At 56.2% G+C, this 15,748-nt stretch overlaps 1 protein-coding gene across 8 annotated transcripts in view; it reads left to right on the top strand.

Moving 5' to 3' along the window:
• The window catches only part of MAU2 (MAU2 sister chromatid cohesion factor), a 36,922-nt gene extending 23,308 nt beyond the window's left edge, over positions 1 to 13,614 (top strand). For 3 of the 8 annotated variants that reach the window (XM_512526.9, XM_016937070.4, XM_016937071.4), the window contains 9 exons: positions 733 to 810; positions 1,188 to 1,253; positions 3,161 to 3,247; positions 4,775 to 4,824; positions 5,041 to 5,118; positions 5,211 to 5,322; positions 10,209 to 10,299; positions 11,116 to 11,243; positions 11,560 to 13,614. In XM_512526.9, the coding sequence (XP_512526.5) occupies positions 733 to 810; positions 1,188 to 1,253; positions 3,161 to 3,247; positions 4,775 to 4,824; positions 5,041 to 5,118; positions 5,211 to 5,322; positions 10,209 to 10,299; positions 11,116 to 11,243; positions 11,560 to 11,634 (765 nt within the window). In that variant the 3' untranslated portion in view covers positions 11,635 to 13,614. Of the gene's footprint in view, positions 1 to 732; positions 811 to 1,187; positions 1,254 to 3,160; positions 3,271 to 4,774; positions 4,825 to 5,040; positions 5,119 to 5,210; positions 5,323 to 10,208; positions 10,300 to 11,115; positions 11,244 to 11,559 lie in introns of all 8 variants that reach the window. The other 5 variants (XM_009435079.5, XM_063801390.1, XR_675861.5 and 2 more) reach the window with 4 other exon arrangements.
• The last annotated feature ends 2,134 nt before the right edge of the window (positions 13,615 to 15,748 follow it).

Here is a 15,748-nt window from a genome sequence, read left to right on the forward strand (position 1 = left end):
AACCAGTGGAGGCCGGGCACAGTGGCTCACGCCTGTCATCCCAGCAGTTTGGGAGGCCGAGGCGGGTGGATCACTTGAGGCCAGGAGTTTGAGACCAGCCTGGCCAACATGGCGAAACCCCGCCTCTACTAAAAATATAAAAATTAGCCAGGTGTGGTGGCAGACACCTGTAATCCCAGTTACTTGAGAGGCTGAGGCAGGAGAATAGCTTGAACCCAGGAGGCAGAGGTTGCAGTGAGCCGAGATCGCACTACTGCACTCCAACCTGGGCAACAGAGTGAGACTCCATCTCAAAAAAAAAAAAACCCAAAAAACTAATGGGCCATGGCCCAAAAGCTTGCACACCAAGGGGATAGCGCACATGGTCTCTGGGGATTTGGGGGGGTCCTTTGACAGTGATTGTTATACCCCACCCTGCCATTAGGAACACTCTACCCCCAGTACCCACCCTCCTGAGAGGGCATGGGGGCCCTCAGTAGGCTGGAGGTCCTTTACAACCCAGACACCTGTTGGACAGGGTGGAAGAGACGAGTAACAGACAAGGGTCCCTGTCCACGATGGGATCTGGGCTGCCCTTTGCCCTCATGGTGGACATGTCTGCTGGGGCTTTGTACCCCAGTTTGGTCAGACAGGACATGGGCTCACCCACCAGCTATGGGGTCTCTCCATTGCTGCTCAGACGCCAGGTCCCAGGTTGCAGTCCTGTGATGGCAGTACACTCTCTCCCGGCAGATCTCCCAGGTCTGCCAGCTGTGCCAGCAGTCCCCCCGGCTCTTCTCCAACCATGCAGCACAGCTGCACACATTGCTGGTGAGTAACCCTGTGACAGCACCCCAGGAGAATCCGAATGTTGTCAGTAAGTAAGTACCTAACCAGATCCAGAACATTCCCAGTGAAGGACCCCCTGACAGCACCCTAATCAGAATCCGGAATGTTCCCATAGGTAATCATATAACCTTCCCAGGCAAGATCCGGAATGCTCCCAGTGAGCATCTTGTCCCACCCCACATTGGCTTGGGTCTGAAAGGTGGGGACAGTGAAGCATATTACCTGCCTTGCAGCTGGCTCGGTAGAGCCATTGTCATACTCCTCCAGGGCAGCCGTGCAGGCCCCGGGCACACCACGTGTCTCTGATCTGAGCCCCCTCCCCAGGGGCCAGCCCTGATGACAGCACCACCTTCTTCCAGGGCCTGTACTGTGTCTCTGTCAACTGCATGGACAACGCGGAAGCCCAGTTCACCACAGCCCTGCGGGTAAGGTGCCGGCCCTCCTTGCTGCTCGGGGCGGGCCACACTTCTGAGTAAGGAGTCGGGCGTGGTCTGTGATGAGGACAGCAGTCGCGCTAGGTCAGCTATGCAAAGCCGCAGCCCCAGAGGCGATGCACAGTAGTCAGCCCATGCCAGCCTTGGCAGTGACGCACTGTTTATCTGGATAAGGGACAGCTATGGGGCCAGGGGCTTCCTGAGCTGACCCAAGGGCAGACGTGAGGGAGAGGTGCGACGCGTCCGGGGACACCACTTTCATGCCTGAGTGGGAGCTTTTGCGGCACCCACCCCCAAGGCTGGATTGGCTCAAGTGTCAGCTGACGACTCAGAGCCATCCTGGGTTCAGGGCTCCCATGGGGAGTGGTGGAGCTGGGCCATCTCCCAGGTGCTCTTTGGACAGAGGAGGACTCTTGGTCCTGCTGGGCCAGAGAGGGTGAAGCAGCACCCCAGGCTCCTGGCCTTAGACGGGGGCCCCGCCAGGCCCTGGAAGAAGGCTGGTGCCACATCCTCACGGAGCGCCCCAGCCCAGGGCTGGACCATTGTGTCCCCACCTCAGCCTCAACCTCCTCACAGGAAATGGAGGCTGTGGACACCTTTTTCCTGGTGGTGCCAGGAAGGGCCCTGAGGAGAGGTGTCAGGGAGCAGAGGCTGCTCTGTCTGCCACTCGGGCAAGGTCACCAGGGAGTCCTGTGTGCGCCCTGACTGTTGGACAGGGTTCCCCTCCACGGCACCCCGCAGGCCTGTGGGTGCTGCCACCCCCGCCACTGGCCTCAGAGATGCACAGGAGCCCTGACATGCAGACAGCATGCTTGGGAGGGAAGGGCTGACTCAGCACCCACTCCTCCGCCTCCTCACCTCGCTCCCAGGACCCTGGCTCACTCTGACTGCAGCAGGGCCAGGACCCTCCTCGTGGCCCTGCCATCCTTCCATCTCCGTCTCCGTCTCACTCCCCACAAGTGGTTGCTCTTGCTGGTTTGGTTCCGCATCAAAGTTCCCAAGGCCATGTACCCTAAGGAGTCCTCACCCCGAGGCCAAAAGAGAGCCTCTTTTTCATGGCCCACCCAGGAGTGATGGAGCCAGGATGCAACCCCAACACCCCTAACCCCAAACACACACGCCTCCTGTGGCCCTGAAACAAACATCCCCCACCTTGCTACGTCTCAGAGCATCTGTGCTTGATTCGGAAGATCCTCTGGGCCTCCTGGGTGTGTGCCAGGGGGGATCTGTGCAGGTGGGGTCTGTGCTTCCTGGGCTCACTCCACCTCTTGCCCAGCCCCACTGGGAAGCAGGGTCTGAGCAGGGCTTGAGCTACATAGATTGGTCCCTCTCTTGACGAACGATCTCATTTGCCAAGAAGAGCCAGGGACTATGGCCCATCCACCACCTGTCAGCAGCAGCATTTCTGGTCTCTGACACAGCATCACCTACCTCGAGCGGGGCCTGTGCTGGCCCCTGTGGGAAAACAGCTCCCCTCTTCCCCACTTCCCCCTATGAAGAGTGACCCCCGCCTAGGACCAGCATATGCCTTGATGGCAGTGGACACCTGGGTCCCACAGGTTGCTGGCTGTGGCCTGGAGGAAGGGTCCACCAGGTCTCAGTCCTGAGAGACAGTGGAAAATGGACCAAAACCCGACATGTTCTGAGGGTAGGATTGGGGTGGCTGGTTTTCCTCTTCTGTGTTCTCTAACTGCCCCGTAACGCAGATGATGGTCTTATAATGAGAAGAAGTAATAGCTGTGTTATCCTTGAGCTTAGGAGGCAAGACAAGTGTGTTTGAAATGAAAAGAACAAGTCTTTTCCAAAGTAGTCTCCATGGAGATTGTGGGTGCTCTGACACTGCCACATGGGTCACAGCACCCGACCCAGCCCCCTAATGTCCCCGCCTCCCATTCCAGCTCACCAACCACCAGGAGCTGTGGGCCTTCATCGTCACCAACCTGGCGAGTGTGTATATACGGGAAGGAAATAGACACCAAGAGGTAGTAGGTGACATGCTTCATGTTCGGTATCCTTTCTCTCTGTTCTCTTCTTTTTGGGGAACCAGGGGGTTGTCCTGGGCAGCAGCACATCTCAGCAGACCCCAGGGTGTTCACCTTTTGAGGGATGGGCGGCACCCGACACAGACACACAAGGCGACCCAGAGGTGAATCAGGGGCTATGGCCGGGGGAGGCCAGGTCTGGGACAAAAACATTCCCATAGCCACAGAACACTTCTCTTTATCACAAACAAAGCAAGCTGTATGAATCACACAGACAAGGTCTTATAGCCCAAGCTGTCTGCTCTAGGATGTCGGCCAGGCATTGAGGCTCAGTCCTAAGGGGCAGCAGCCAGAGCACCTTGTCCCCAGGTTGTGCTGATGCCCCTGCAGGATCAGGGGCACTCACTGGCTGCAGTGTTGGGTGGGGATGCCCAGGGTTGCCCTCACGTGGCGCTTCTGAACCAATGCTTGCATAAGAGTTAGGTTCCCTCTTCTGTCCCTCTTAGCCCTGGGATCCCCACTCAGCCCTGGGATCCCCCTTAGCCCCGGGATCCCCTCCTCAGCCCCGGGATCCCCTCCTCAGCCCTGGGATCCCCCTCAGCTCTGGGATTCCCTCCTCAGCCCTGGGATGCCCACTCAGCCCTGGGATCCCCCTCAGCCCTAGGATGTCCCTCAGTTCTAGTATCTCCTTCACCTCTGGGGGTCTACCTCCAAAGTGTATCAGGCCAGGTGCTTGGCTCACACCTGTAATCCCAGCACTTTGGGAAGCAAGGCAGGAGGATCACTTGAGGTCAGGAGTTCAAGACCAGCCTGGGCAACATAGGGAGACCCCCATTTCTACAAAAAATTTTTTTTAAAACCTGGTGTGGGGGTGCAGGCCTGTGGTCCCAACTACTCGGGAGACTGAGGCAGGAGGATTGCTTGAGCTAGGGAGATTGAGGGCTGCAGTGAGCCATGATCCAGCCACTGCACTCCAGCCTGGGCGACAGAGCAAGAACCTGTCTCAAAGGAAAAAGAAAGCCCAGCCCCGGCTTAGTCATCCGATGCCATACGTGGGCTCGCAGTGTTGAGGAGGAGTTTGGCTCCCCTGTGCCTCTGCAGCTAGAGGGCATCTAAATTATCAGTCAGATCACGCCCCCATCAGAGCCTCCCGGGGTCCCTGCACCTCCAGAGAAATCCCACCCACTCACCCCCACAGCCCACAGGGCTCACGGGCCCCAGCCTGCCAACCTACCCACTGCCAGGCCAGCCCCTCAGCACCACTCTGACCATACAAAGGCCTTCTGGATGCCCAGGCCCCTGTCACCTACTGCAGGACAGGGTGGCACAGGCAGGGCTGGCTGAGGGCGTGGAAATCTTGCCCCCGGCCCTTCTCACCAGAGGCTGTTCTTGCTGGTCAGTCACCAGGCTCAGCCTGGAGGCCACAGTCCCGACGGGGGTGTAGAGAAATTCCCATGCACTGCAGTGTGTCTTGGGGACCTTTCTCCTGTGAAGATGCAGAATGGTGCTGACTGGCTCTTTCCCCCCCAGCTCTACAGTCTGCTGGAGAGGATCAACCCGGACCACAGCTTCCCTGTCAGGTGAGCCGCTCCAGGCACCACTCCACGCATGGCCTAGGCTCCCCGTGCTCTTCGGTTGGGGCCCCCGACTGCCCCTTGCACCCTGATACCCCATACCCCTCCTCACAGACAGTCTGCAGCGGGGGCTCTCAGAAATAGCCCCCAGCTGCCCACTGCCGTTTTGTAAACCTGCTTCTCAAAATCGCCACCCCATGTGACACTGCACTCTCCCTGCAGCTCGCACTGCCTCCGAGCAGCCGCCTTCTATGTGCGTGGGCTCTTCTCCTTCTTCCAGGGACGCTACAACGAGGCCAAGTAAGTGTGGGGCAGAGGGTGGCGTGAGGGCCATGCTCAGGGTAGCCCAGGCCCCGTCCTGCAGTTATCAGCGTCCATGTTCTCCTTGTCAGGCGATTTCTGCGGGAAACTCTGAAGATGTCCAATGCTGAGGACCTGAACCGGCTCACAGCCTGCTCCCTCGTGCTCCTGGGCCACATCTTCTATGTGCTGGGAAACCACAGGGTGAGTGCCCTGGCCTGGGCCCCTCGCTTGGGTGCCTGTGGGGCTTGGCTGAGGGACAGGAGCCGGCCAGCACCCTAAGGGTGGCATGGCACTGTTCATCCTATGCCCCTCGCAGAGCACGTCTAGGTGGATGCCCTGACTCCCACAACCTGGGCAGGCAGGGCCAGAGGAGCTGGGCACCCACAGAGGGTGTGGGGGCAGGCAGGAGGCCTGATGGGTGTGGCCTCAGACATTGGGCAGGCAGAGCCCCAGGGCTCAGGGGAGCTGAAGCCAGAACCAAAGGAGCTGCCCTGAGCTACTGGGGATGACGCAGCCACCCCATGCTATGTGTTGACACCTGAGGGGCAGAGAGGTGCCTCCTCTCAGCCGGACTTCCAAACATATCATCCTTGGCCAACACAGTGTCCTCTCAGGGTACAAGTGGCCCCTGGGATTGGTCCCCACCCAAGGTCAGCTGGTCTCTGGTGGGACTGGCCGCCTCAGTCCTTCCTGTCAATTCCTTGCCTACTCTCACCCACTGATCTCACGAGGTCTTGAATTTTTTTTTTTTTTTTTTTTTTTAAGAAGATATTTTGGGCAGGCACAATGGCTCACGCCTGTAATCCCAGCACTTTGGGAGGCCAAGGCGGGCGGATCACCTGAGGTCAGGAGTTCAAGACCAGCCTAGCCAACATAGTGAAACCCCGTCTCTTACTAAAAATACAAAAATTAGTGGGGTGTGGTGGTGGACGCCTGTAATCCAAGCTACTCGGGAGGCTGAGGCATGAGAATCACTTGAACCCAGGAGGCAGAGGTTGCATTGAACGGAGATCATGCCGCTGCACTCCAGCCTGGGCAACAGAGTGAGACTCTGTCTCAGAAAAAAAAAAAAAAGATATTTTTGGGACAGGCACGGTGGCTCATGCCTGTAATCCCAGCACTTTGGGAGGCTGAGGTGGGCAGATCACTTGAGGTCAAGAGTTCAAGACCAGCCTGGTCAACATGGTGAAACCTCATCTCTACTGAAAATACAAAAATTAGCCAGGTGTGGTGGCACACATCTGTACTCCCAGCTATTCTGGAGGCTGAGACAGGAGAATTGCTTGAACCCAGGAGGCAGAGAGGTTGCAGTAAGCCGAGGTCGTGTCATTGTACTCCATCCAGCCTAGGTGAGAGCAAGACTCCATCTCAAAAAAAAAAAAAGGCCGGGCACGGTGGCTCACGCCTGTAATCCCAGCACTTTGGGAGGCCGAGGCGGGCAGATCACGAGGTCAGGAGATCGAGACCATCCTGGCTAACACGGTGAAACCCCGTCTCTACTAAAAATACAAAAAATTAGCCGGGCATGGTGGCAGGCGCCTGTAGTCCCAGCTATTTGGGAGGCTGAGGCAGGAGAATGGCATGAACCAGGAAGGCGGAGCTTGCAGTGAGCCGAGATCCCACCACTGCACTCCAGCCTGGGCAACAGAGCAAGACTCCATCTCAAAAAAAAAAAAAAGATATTTTTGGCCAGGCACAGTGGCTCATTGCTTGTATCACTGGGAGGTGGATGGGGGAGAACCCCTTGATCCCAGGAGTTCAAGACCACCAGCCTGGGCAACCTAGTGAGACCCTCTTTTTTTTAAATTTAATTTTATTTTTTGAGGCCGAGTCTCACTCCGTCACCCAAGTTGGAGTGCAGTGGCACGATCTCAGCTCAGCTCGTGGTAACCTTCACCCCCTGTAGGCTCAAGTGATCCTCCCACCTCAGCCTCCCAAGTATCTGGGGCCACAGGTGTGTGCCACCATGCTCAGCTGATTTTTTTATTTTTGGTAGAGACTGGGTCTCCATGTTACCCAGACTGGTCTTGAACTCCTGAACTCAAGCGATCCACCCACTTCAGCCTCCCAAAGTGCTAGATTACAGCATGACCCACTGTGCCTGGCCCTAGAGATGCTATCTCTTAAAAAAAAAAAAAAAAAAAAAGATATTTTCCAGCCAGGCACAGTGGCTCAGGCCTGTAATCCCAACACTTTGGGAGGCAGAGGTGGAAGGATCATTTGAGCGCAGGAATTCAATATCAGCCTGACCAACATAGTGAGATCCGAGATCCCATCTCTACAAAAACCAAACAAAAAAATTAGCTGGGTGTGTGGACTCATGCTTGTGGTCCCAGCTAATTGGGAGGCTGAGGTGGGAGGATCACTTGAGCCCAGGAGGTTGAGGCTGCAGTGAGCTGTGATCATGTTACTGCACTCCAGCCTGGACAACACAGTGAGATCCGTCTCAAAAAAAAAAGTTATTTTTCTAGATTATAAAATATGACATGTTCATAATTAAAAGGCTGAGAAGCAAAACAGAAAAAAATTGCATGTCTCTGTCATCCATCCCTTCCCACTGCCCACGTCTCCCACGTGGAGGTTTTGCTTGTCAGCCTGTTTGGTAATTTTTTTTTTTTTTTTTTTTTTTTTTTTTTTTTTTTTTTTGAGACGAAGTCTTGCTCTCTTGCCCAGGCTGGAGTGTAGTGGTGTGATCTCGGCTCACTGCAACCTCTACCTCCCAGGTTCCACGGATTCTCCTGCCTCAGCCTCCCGAGTAGCTGGGATTACAGTTGCGCACCATCACACCTGGCTTATTTTTGTATTTTTAGTAGAAATGGGGTTTCGCCATGTTGGCCAGGTTTGTCTCAAACTCCTGACCTCAGGTGATCTGCCTACTTCAGCCTCCCAAAGTGCTGGGATTACAGACGTGAGCCACTGGGTAATTTTATATTTGCCTTTCTCCACACCTCTGTATTGGAAGCTTTTTTTTTTTTCTTAATGGCAATGAGTGTTTTGAAGCCGCATCTACTCTGTAGTTTAACCATTCTCACTGTAGCCATTTCCACAGGACAGATAAAGCAAGATGTGTGTCTTGGCCTGTAAAGTTTCACGTGATCTGAGGGCTCCCTCAGCGTGGATGCTGTTAACAAACGTGGTGCCCGCCCACCGCAACACACAGACACATAACTGTGTGGTAAGCCTTTGCAGAGGCCAGCGAATGGGCCCTGCAGCTCAGGCCCTGGTGGGCCTTGGCCTCAGCACTGGGGATGCCACTACCCCGTCAAAACCTGTAGCTGGCTCCTTCTAGAATGTGCTATCAACCTGCCCTCAGCCTCTGAGCACAGTGAGGGCTGTATGTCCCCACTGGACAGTGCAGGTGGCCTGGGGGTGTGTCAGATGGGGAGGTTAAAGTCACACAGCCCCAGACCGCAGAATCAGGACTGGAACCCAGACCTCACTGGCTCTGATTTGTGTAGAAACCCCTGGAAGCCGCCTGGAGCAGGGCAAGGAGGGTTGAGCAGCTGGTTCACTGCTGCTCCTGGCCCATGTTTTAGGTGTTGTGGGGGCATCTTACAGAGCTCTTTTGGGAATCCCCCTCTGCTCCCTGTGTCCCTGGGCCCTTGTCGGGTGACAAGCGGCTCCCAAGAACTCTCAGACCAAGGTCCTGGCCTTAAGTGACTCCAGATCTCGGGGAGACACAGCCAGACACAGCCAAGCCAGTCCTGTGAGGTCAGGCTGGGGACATCCAGGAAGGTGGCAGCCTTGGGGGCCGGGATAGTGTTGGTGCAGGCAGGGCAAGGTTGGCCAGGCACGGGCTGCCACAGAGATGGGCACCACAGCAGTCAGAGCACAAGTGCCGGAGCAGACGGCTGAATGGCCACAATGGGCTCAGGTGAGGGTCCAGGGGCCCAGAAGAGCTTGGGATGCCCTGTCCTGAGCCTGTTAGGCTAGAGTGTCCACAAGAGCGGGACACCCCCCAGGATCACTCAAGTCTTCAAAACCAGATTCTGTGGGGTACCCCAAGCTGGCATTGGGGGAACCTACCCAGGAGCGCTGAAGGAGGACTCTCCTTCCCCAGGCTGCTTTCAGACAGAGGTCCTTGGCTTTCTACAGGGAGCCCAGCCAGGCTCACAATAAGCCAGGCCTAGCGGAGGAGAGCAGTTTTTCTTGCTCTGAGGTTTCAAAAGGGCTTGGTGAATTTTAAAAAGCTCCAAGACCCACCTGGAGCTCACTTTCAAGGTGCAGCTACAGGGCAGCGTAGAGTTGTTGGGCTTTGTGTCTCAGGAGGAGCATCTCTGCACTCTGGAGAAGTATCTGGTGGCGTCAAAGCCAGGTCTCAGGAGTTGGTTTTGGGGATGTGTCCATCTTGGCTTCCCAAGTGCTCCCTGGGCTGCCAGGAGCCACCATCTAGGGAATTTTCCAGGTCTTACCTGAACCCCACATCCAGGCTTACAGGGCTTTGAGTCCTCGGCCCAGACAGGGTCAGTCCAGCACTGCTGGTCGCCTGTGTAGCACAGGCTCCTGTCCGCCGTCTCCAGGCCCTTGCCATAGCAACAGGGATGGGCATTTATGGGCCCTGATGGCTCTTACTGAGCTCTTCCTGCCACATCCTGAGGATGCTAGGGCTGCAACTGGGGTGGCCCTGTGCAGTCACAAAGCAGGGAGTCCGGATTGGAGGATTCTTACATGCTGGTGCCCCCAGAGCCCTGCGTGTCTGCAGGGGCCTCCCATGAGAGCCAACTCAATTGTGGAAGACAAACCGGAGGGGCTGCTGCCCTTCTCAGAACCTGAAACCTGGAACCCTATATGAATCTGCATTTCTGATCAGCCCCTATTGTGGGTCTAGGGCTAACGGCCATCAGTGCTTTTTCTCTGCTTGAAAAGGTAGAAGCCCCCAAAGTTGTCCATTGGCCATGCCCCTGTGAGGGCATGAGCCAGAAGTGAGGGCAGTTTGTTTTTCAGTGATACTTCAGAGAGGGCCATTTGAGATGGGCTCTGAGGTAAGCATAGGAGTTCACCAGACGCAGAAGGAGGTCACAACCTGGGCTGGGTTCGGCAAGTGGGGTCCAGGCTCCTCACTCCCCCTTGCTGCTCTTGGTTGACAGGAGAGTAACAACATGGTGGTGCCTGCCATGCAGCTCGCCAGCAAGATCCCGGACATGTCGGTACAGCTGTGGTCGTCAGCACTGCTGAGAGGTGAGTGCAATGGCCACCCCTCTTCCCCAGCCCCAGCCTGGCCCTCCCCAGAGATCAAGGCTGCTGGGCATGTCCTGCTCAGCCTTAGCTCGGACTAGGCCTCCGTGGGCCGCAGCCCCAGTTCTAGCATGGGTAGGGGGTGCTCCTCAGGAGACCCTGGTTGAGGGCAGTGGGTGCATTTGTGGCATCCGCTTGACTCGGGGTCTGGTTCAGTCTCTATAGGACCCAGAGGCTGAGACTTGGTATCTGGTAGACTTGGGCTGTTAGCCGTGGCGCTCTCAGCCTTGCTTCTTCCCGGAAAGGCAGACAGCAGCCATACCTATTGGGTAGGGCTGGCCAGCTTGCTCTGGGAGCAGGGCGGGCACTCAGCGGGTATCATTGCTGTTACCAGCTCCCCCATTTCCAGATTATGAAACTAAGGTCCGGAGACTCGCCTGGGGCCCTGGGGAGGTGACAGGAGACAGGGTGCTCCATGTGCAGTGGGCTGCCTGGGGCTGCTGCCTCAGGATGGGCATTGGGCGTCCTGCCCCAGTGAGCGCCTGTTTGCCTGAGGGCTGGCCATGGGCTCCCTGGAGGGCTGGCGAGAAGCCTGGCATTGGGCTTTCACTGCCCAGCCAGCCCTGTTCTGCCCTATGAGGGCGGCTGGCGCATGGGCTTTGTGATCCCAAGACAGGGCTCAGGTCCAGTGACGTGCCAGGCACCCAGAGATCCACCAGTGCAGCTGGGACTTGACCTTAGGGCTCCATCTGCACCGAGTGGGAGGGCCTGGGCAGTGACAGGGCAAGGCGGGCCCCCATGCTCATGTCCCACTCTCAGACCTGAATAAAGCCTGTGGGAACGCCATGGATGCCCATGAAGCCGCCCAGATGCACCAGAACTTCTCGCAGCAGCTGCTCCAGGACCACATTGAGGCCTGCAGCCTCCCCGAACACAACCTCATCACGGTACGGGTGTGGGTGTTAGGGGACGGGATCAGGACTAGCGGGCTCCCCACCTGCAAGAGGAAGGGGCACCTTGGCTATATTTCTCTTTTGTCCAACAAACCCTAACTCAGCTTCGGGTGATCCCTTGATGGGGGAGATGGCCATGGGCACCCCCACCCAAGCAAGGGACACAGGTGCCTCCTCGGGGCCCATTGGACTGGGTCATGGAGAACAGAGTCCCGGCTGTGTGAGCAGCCCAAGGAAGGCAGCATTCCAACCTCTTCTTCCCTGGGAACGGTCCACGGTGCCTCACTCGCATGTCCTCTCCTCCCCACAGTGGACAGACGGTCCACCCCCCGTGCAGTTCCAAGCTCAGAATGGACCCAACACCAGCCTGGCCAGCCTCCTGTGAGGCCTTGATGGGGCCATCCAGCTCCGCAGAGCCTGCGCGTCTCCGGCTTCCACCCAGACGGCACTCAAGCCTGCCCCCGAGGCGTGCTTCCTTCCTGATTGTCTCTAGAGCTTCCAAGTCCTGGGAATGTGCGGGGCCAGTCCCTGCCCTCCCAGGAGGGGTGGTAGCCGTTCCCACCTCGCACCAGGACCCCCAGTGCAGAGGCTCACAGGTGGCACACAGGCGCTGTCTCTCCAGAGCCATCCTTCAGAGTGGACCTCAGTGCCAGTCCTGCCTCAGCATCTGGGTCACGTCGGCCAAGAGTAGGGTGCAGGCCTCCAGCAGGTCCTAATCCTGTGTGCCAGGGCAGGCAGTGCCCCAGGGGCACCACGCCTGACTCTCCATCACCCAGGCCTTGATGCCGAGCGGGAGTAGAGTGTTTCCTCTGCTCAAGGCAATTTCCAGAGCCCGGATGCCAGTTTCTGGCCTGAATTTGGAGGGAAGAAGTAATGGCCCTAGTGTGGGACGAAGCACAGATCCCAGCACTTTTCCCAGCTTTCTCTCCAGCATCGGTCCCTGCAGCAGCTGGGGCCTCTGGTCAGGAACCCTCAGGGACCCAGGAACTCAGCTTCCAAACATCTGCACCTTGACCGGACTCGCCATCCCACTGTGGGGGTGCAGGTGATTGTAAACACGGGTCTGCATGTGGATGCACACGGGTGTGCGGTGAAGATCTGTGGAGATGGAGCTGGGAGCTGAGGCTCCTGTTGCACCAGCCACCTTCCCCCATCTTGTGGCTGCTGAGGGGCAGGAAGCGGGGGAGTGGGCTTGTCTCCTAAATTTAAGATCACCTCCTCAGCTAGCTTAGAGTGCATGGCACGGGCCCCCCGCCCCCGAGATCTGGAGCCCAGGGACTTTCTTCCTGGCAGATCTGTGGCCTTCCCTGCTCAGCCTCTTGGTCCCCCCACTCCCTCCACCGCCTCACCTTCCCTGCTGGGTCTCTGGGGCACAGTGTGAAACCCGCACCCTAGCCAGGCCCCAGGGAGCCTCCGCTGGGCCCAGACAGCAGCGTTTGGTTTTATCCACTTTTCTTGGATAATCAGGAGGTACCCCAGTGGTCACAGTGTGGCATTCCGAGTTGGCGCGGGTGGTCGGGTCAAGATAGCAGCAGCAGGTGTCAGGGCTCAAGACACCACCCCCTCCAGCTTCTGGGGCCCAGGAGCCTCTCCCTGCTACAGGGGGTGGGGCTCCTGCTCAGCAGGGTAGGTGGTGGTTTTAGGTCTTGTCACCCTCGCTCAGTGGAACTGCCTCTGGGAGCTTTGGCGTCTGTGACTAAAGGGACGCTGGATTGCTCAGGTCAGCTGCTCAGGGCTCCCAGGCTGGGTGTGCCTTAGCCACAGGCAGGGCTGTCAATAACCCCCTTCCTCACTGGCCACCACCTGACATCAGCACCAGTGACAGGCTGGTCAGAGGGCGGGGCTGGTGAGGGTTTGTCCTAAGAGGACCACTGCCATCTCTGGGTCTCCAGGGGGAGAGCCTGGCCCTGTCCTTTGCTACCCAGGGCTGCCCCCAGGCCCATGAAGCCAGTAGGAGAGCGTGTGGCACTGGCCCACAAAGTGTCCCTGTCCTGTCTTCCTCCCGAGCCATGGCCTCTGCTAGCTCCACCTTGAAGGAGCCCCCCACATCCTCCCCTACATCCCAGAGATGCCACCACTTGTGTCTCCACAATGTGCTCCTGCCCATCCGGGTTCCGCACTGTCCGACCCCTGCACACCACTCATGTCACCATGGCGTGCATCATGTTCATCCCCATCTATTTATTTAAGCCTTTCTTTGCTTGTAGGGCATTTTGTATGTAGAGCAGTTGAAAACAGAACCTCAGAACTTAACATCTGTCCTGATGTTAAAGTGCTTTTCATGACCACCCTGTTATCTATGTACATGTAAAGTTAAGGATGAGATCTTAAGTTTACAATTAAAAACTCAGTACTCAATATTTAATATTCTACTCGAGCTTTATGGAAGCCAAATCATGTGCATGTGTGTGTGTGCGTGTGTGCAAGCTTTGAACCTCCTTCCACAGCCGCATCTTCTCATGACACAAAGCTTTTGATAAGTACTTTCCTGTGGGTCGCTCAGCGCCTCATAGCATCTCATTCAATTGCAAGAATAGAGGCCAGACACGGTGGCGCATGCCTGTAGTCCCAGCTAACTGGGAGGCTGAGGCAGGAGGATCACTTGAGCCCAGGAGATTGAGGCTGCAGTGAGCATGATCGCGACACTGCACTCCAGCCTGGGTGACAGTGAGACTTTGTCTCAAAAAAAAAAAAAAAAAAAAAACAACAATGGAAGGCAGACAGCAAGTCCCTGAGGACACATCACACAGTGTCCTGTAGCTAAGTGTCTAGGAAAAAACAAAAACTCCAAACCCTTCAGTGGATGAGGACAAGGTCGCAGAAAGGCATTCTGTTGACAGATGAACAGCTGAAAGCTGGCCAGACCCTCCTGTATGCCTCTGCCCTTGTCCTGTGGGTTGAGGGGGTCTGACCAGGAGGCCACCTACAGCAGGAAGTGAGGCTGCCATGTTTCCTTCAGACACAGCTGCCTCTCCCCAGCTCTGTCCCTGTAGTCACCTGCCGGTGGGCGAGGATCCTCTCCCTGGGATAAGCACTCCCAGCCCCGTTTATCAGAAACACAGGCAAGGAAATTGGAACTGCCACCCAGCCCAGCATGGTGGCTCAATTGGTTGGTTGGTTGTCAGTTGTCTCTTCGTTTTGTTAAGGTTTTTAATAAGTACGTTTGGCATAATGTCTTTTAATGGGTTTGTAATATTTGTAATGGTTTTAGCAGCCTATAACTTTTCAGCTGGTGCTTTTACTTAGGGAAAAAAACAATTTGTAAATACAGAACATTGTTTAAAAGACATAACCATAGAACATAGCTTCCTGTTTGTGGATTTTGTTTCCTATATATTCAAAGTAAAATGACTTACAGGAGCCACGTGCTGTGTCTTTGTTGTTTCCTCTGTCCGCTTTGTGAGCCATCCCAAAGACGGCTGCCACCCTCGCTGCCATGCCCACAGGGGCCCCCTCTGTGGCGGGGTCTTCAGCATGAGGATGCAGTCCCCAAATCCTGAGCCAGATGACGTGAATGGAAGCCTGAGTCCACATCTCCTCCACTGATCATTTTCCTCTGGTCTGGCCTCGCCTAGAGAGGAAGGAACCCCATGCTCCATCAGCATACGAGGCCTTCAGCAGCCTGCTCCTGGAATCCTCCCTTCCCAGCCCTCTCAGGGGCAGACTCCCTCATGCACCCAGGTGTCCTGGTCCCTGTGTTTTTTGTTGTTGTTGTTTGAGATGCAGTCTTGCACTGTCGCCCAGGCTGGAGTGCAGAGGCGCGATCTCTGCTCACTGCAACCTCCACCTCCCAGGTTCAAGCGATACTCCTGCCTCAGCCTCCCAAGTAGCTGGGATTACAGGTGCCCGCCACCAAGCCCAGCTAATTTTTTATATTTTTAGTAGGAACAGCATTTCACTGTGTTGGCCAGGCTGGTCTTGAACTCCTGACCTCGTGATCTACCTGCCTTGGCATCCCAAAGTGCTGGGATTACAGGCCTGAGCCACCGCGCCCAGCTGGTCCCTGCATTGTTAGAGGGGACCAGCCTCCATACACCTGGGAGTGAGGGGAGTTATTTGCCCAGATTTTTTTGTTTGGAGGTGAAATTACCATAACAAATTTAACTTTTTTTGCAGGTTGTGCTGGCTTACGCCTGTAATCCCAGTACTTTGGGAGGCCGAGGCAGGAGGATCCCTTGAGCCCAGGAGTTCAAGAACAGCCTGGGCTACATAGTGAGACCCAGTCTCTACAAAAAATGTATAAAAATTAGCCAGGCAACCAGGTGCCGTGGCTCAAGCCAGTAATCCCAGCACTTTGGGAAGCCGAGGTGGGCGGATCACTTAAGGCCAAGAGTTGAGACCAGCCTGGCCACCATAGTGAAACCCTGTCTCTACTAAAAATACAAAAATTAGCCGGGTGTGGTGGCGTGCACTTGTAGTCCCAGCTACTCAGGAGGCTGAGGCAGGAGATTCACTTGCACCAGGGAGTGGAGGGTTTCAGTGACCCAAGATCCTGATAC

The sequence above is a fragment of the Pan troglodytes genome, chromosome 20, assembly GCF_028858775.2.
Source record: "Pan troglodytes isolate AG18354 chromosome 20, NHGRI_mPanTro3-v2.0_pri, whole genome shotgun sequence".
In the NCBI taxonomy this organism is placed as follows: domain Eukaryota; kingdom Metazoa; phylum Chordata; class Mammalia; order Primates; family Hominidae; genus Pan; species Pan troglodytes.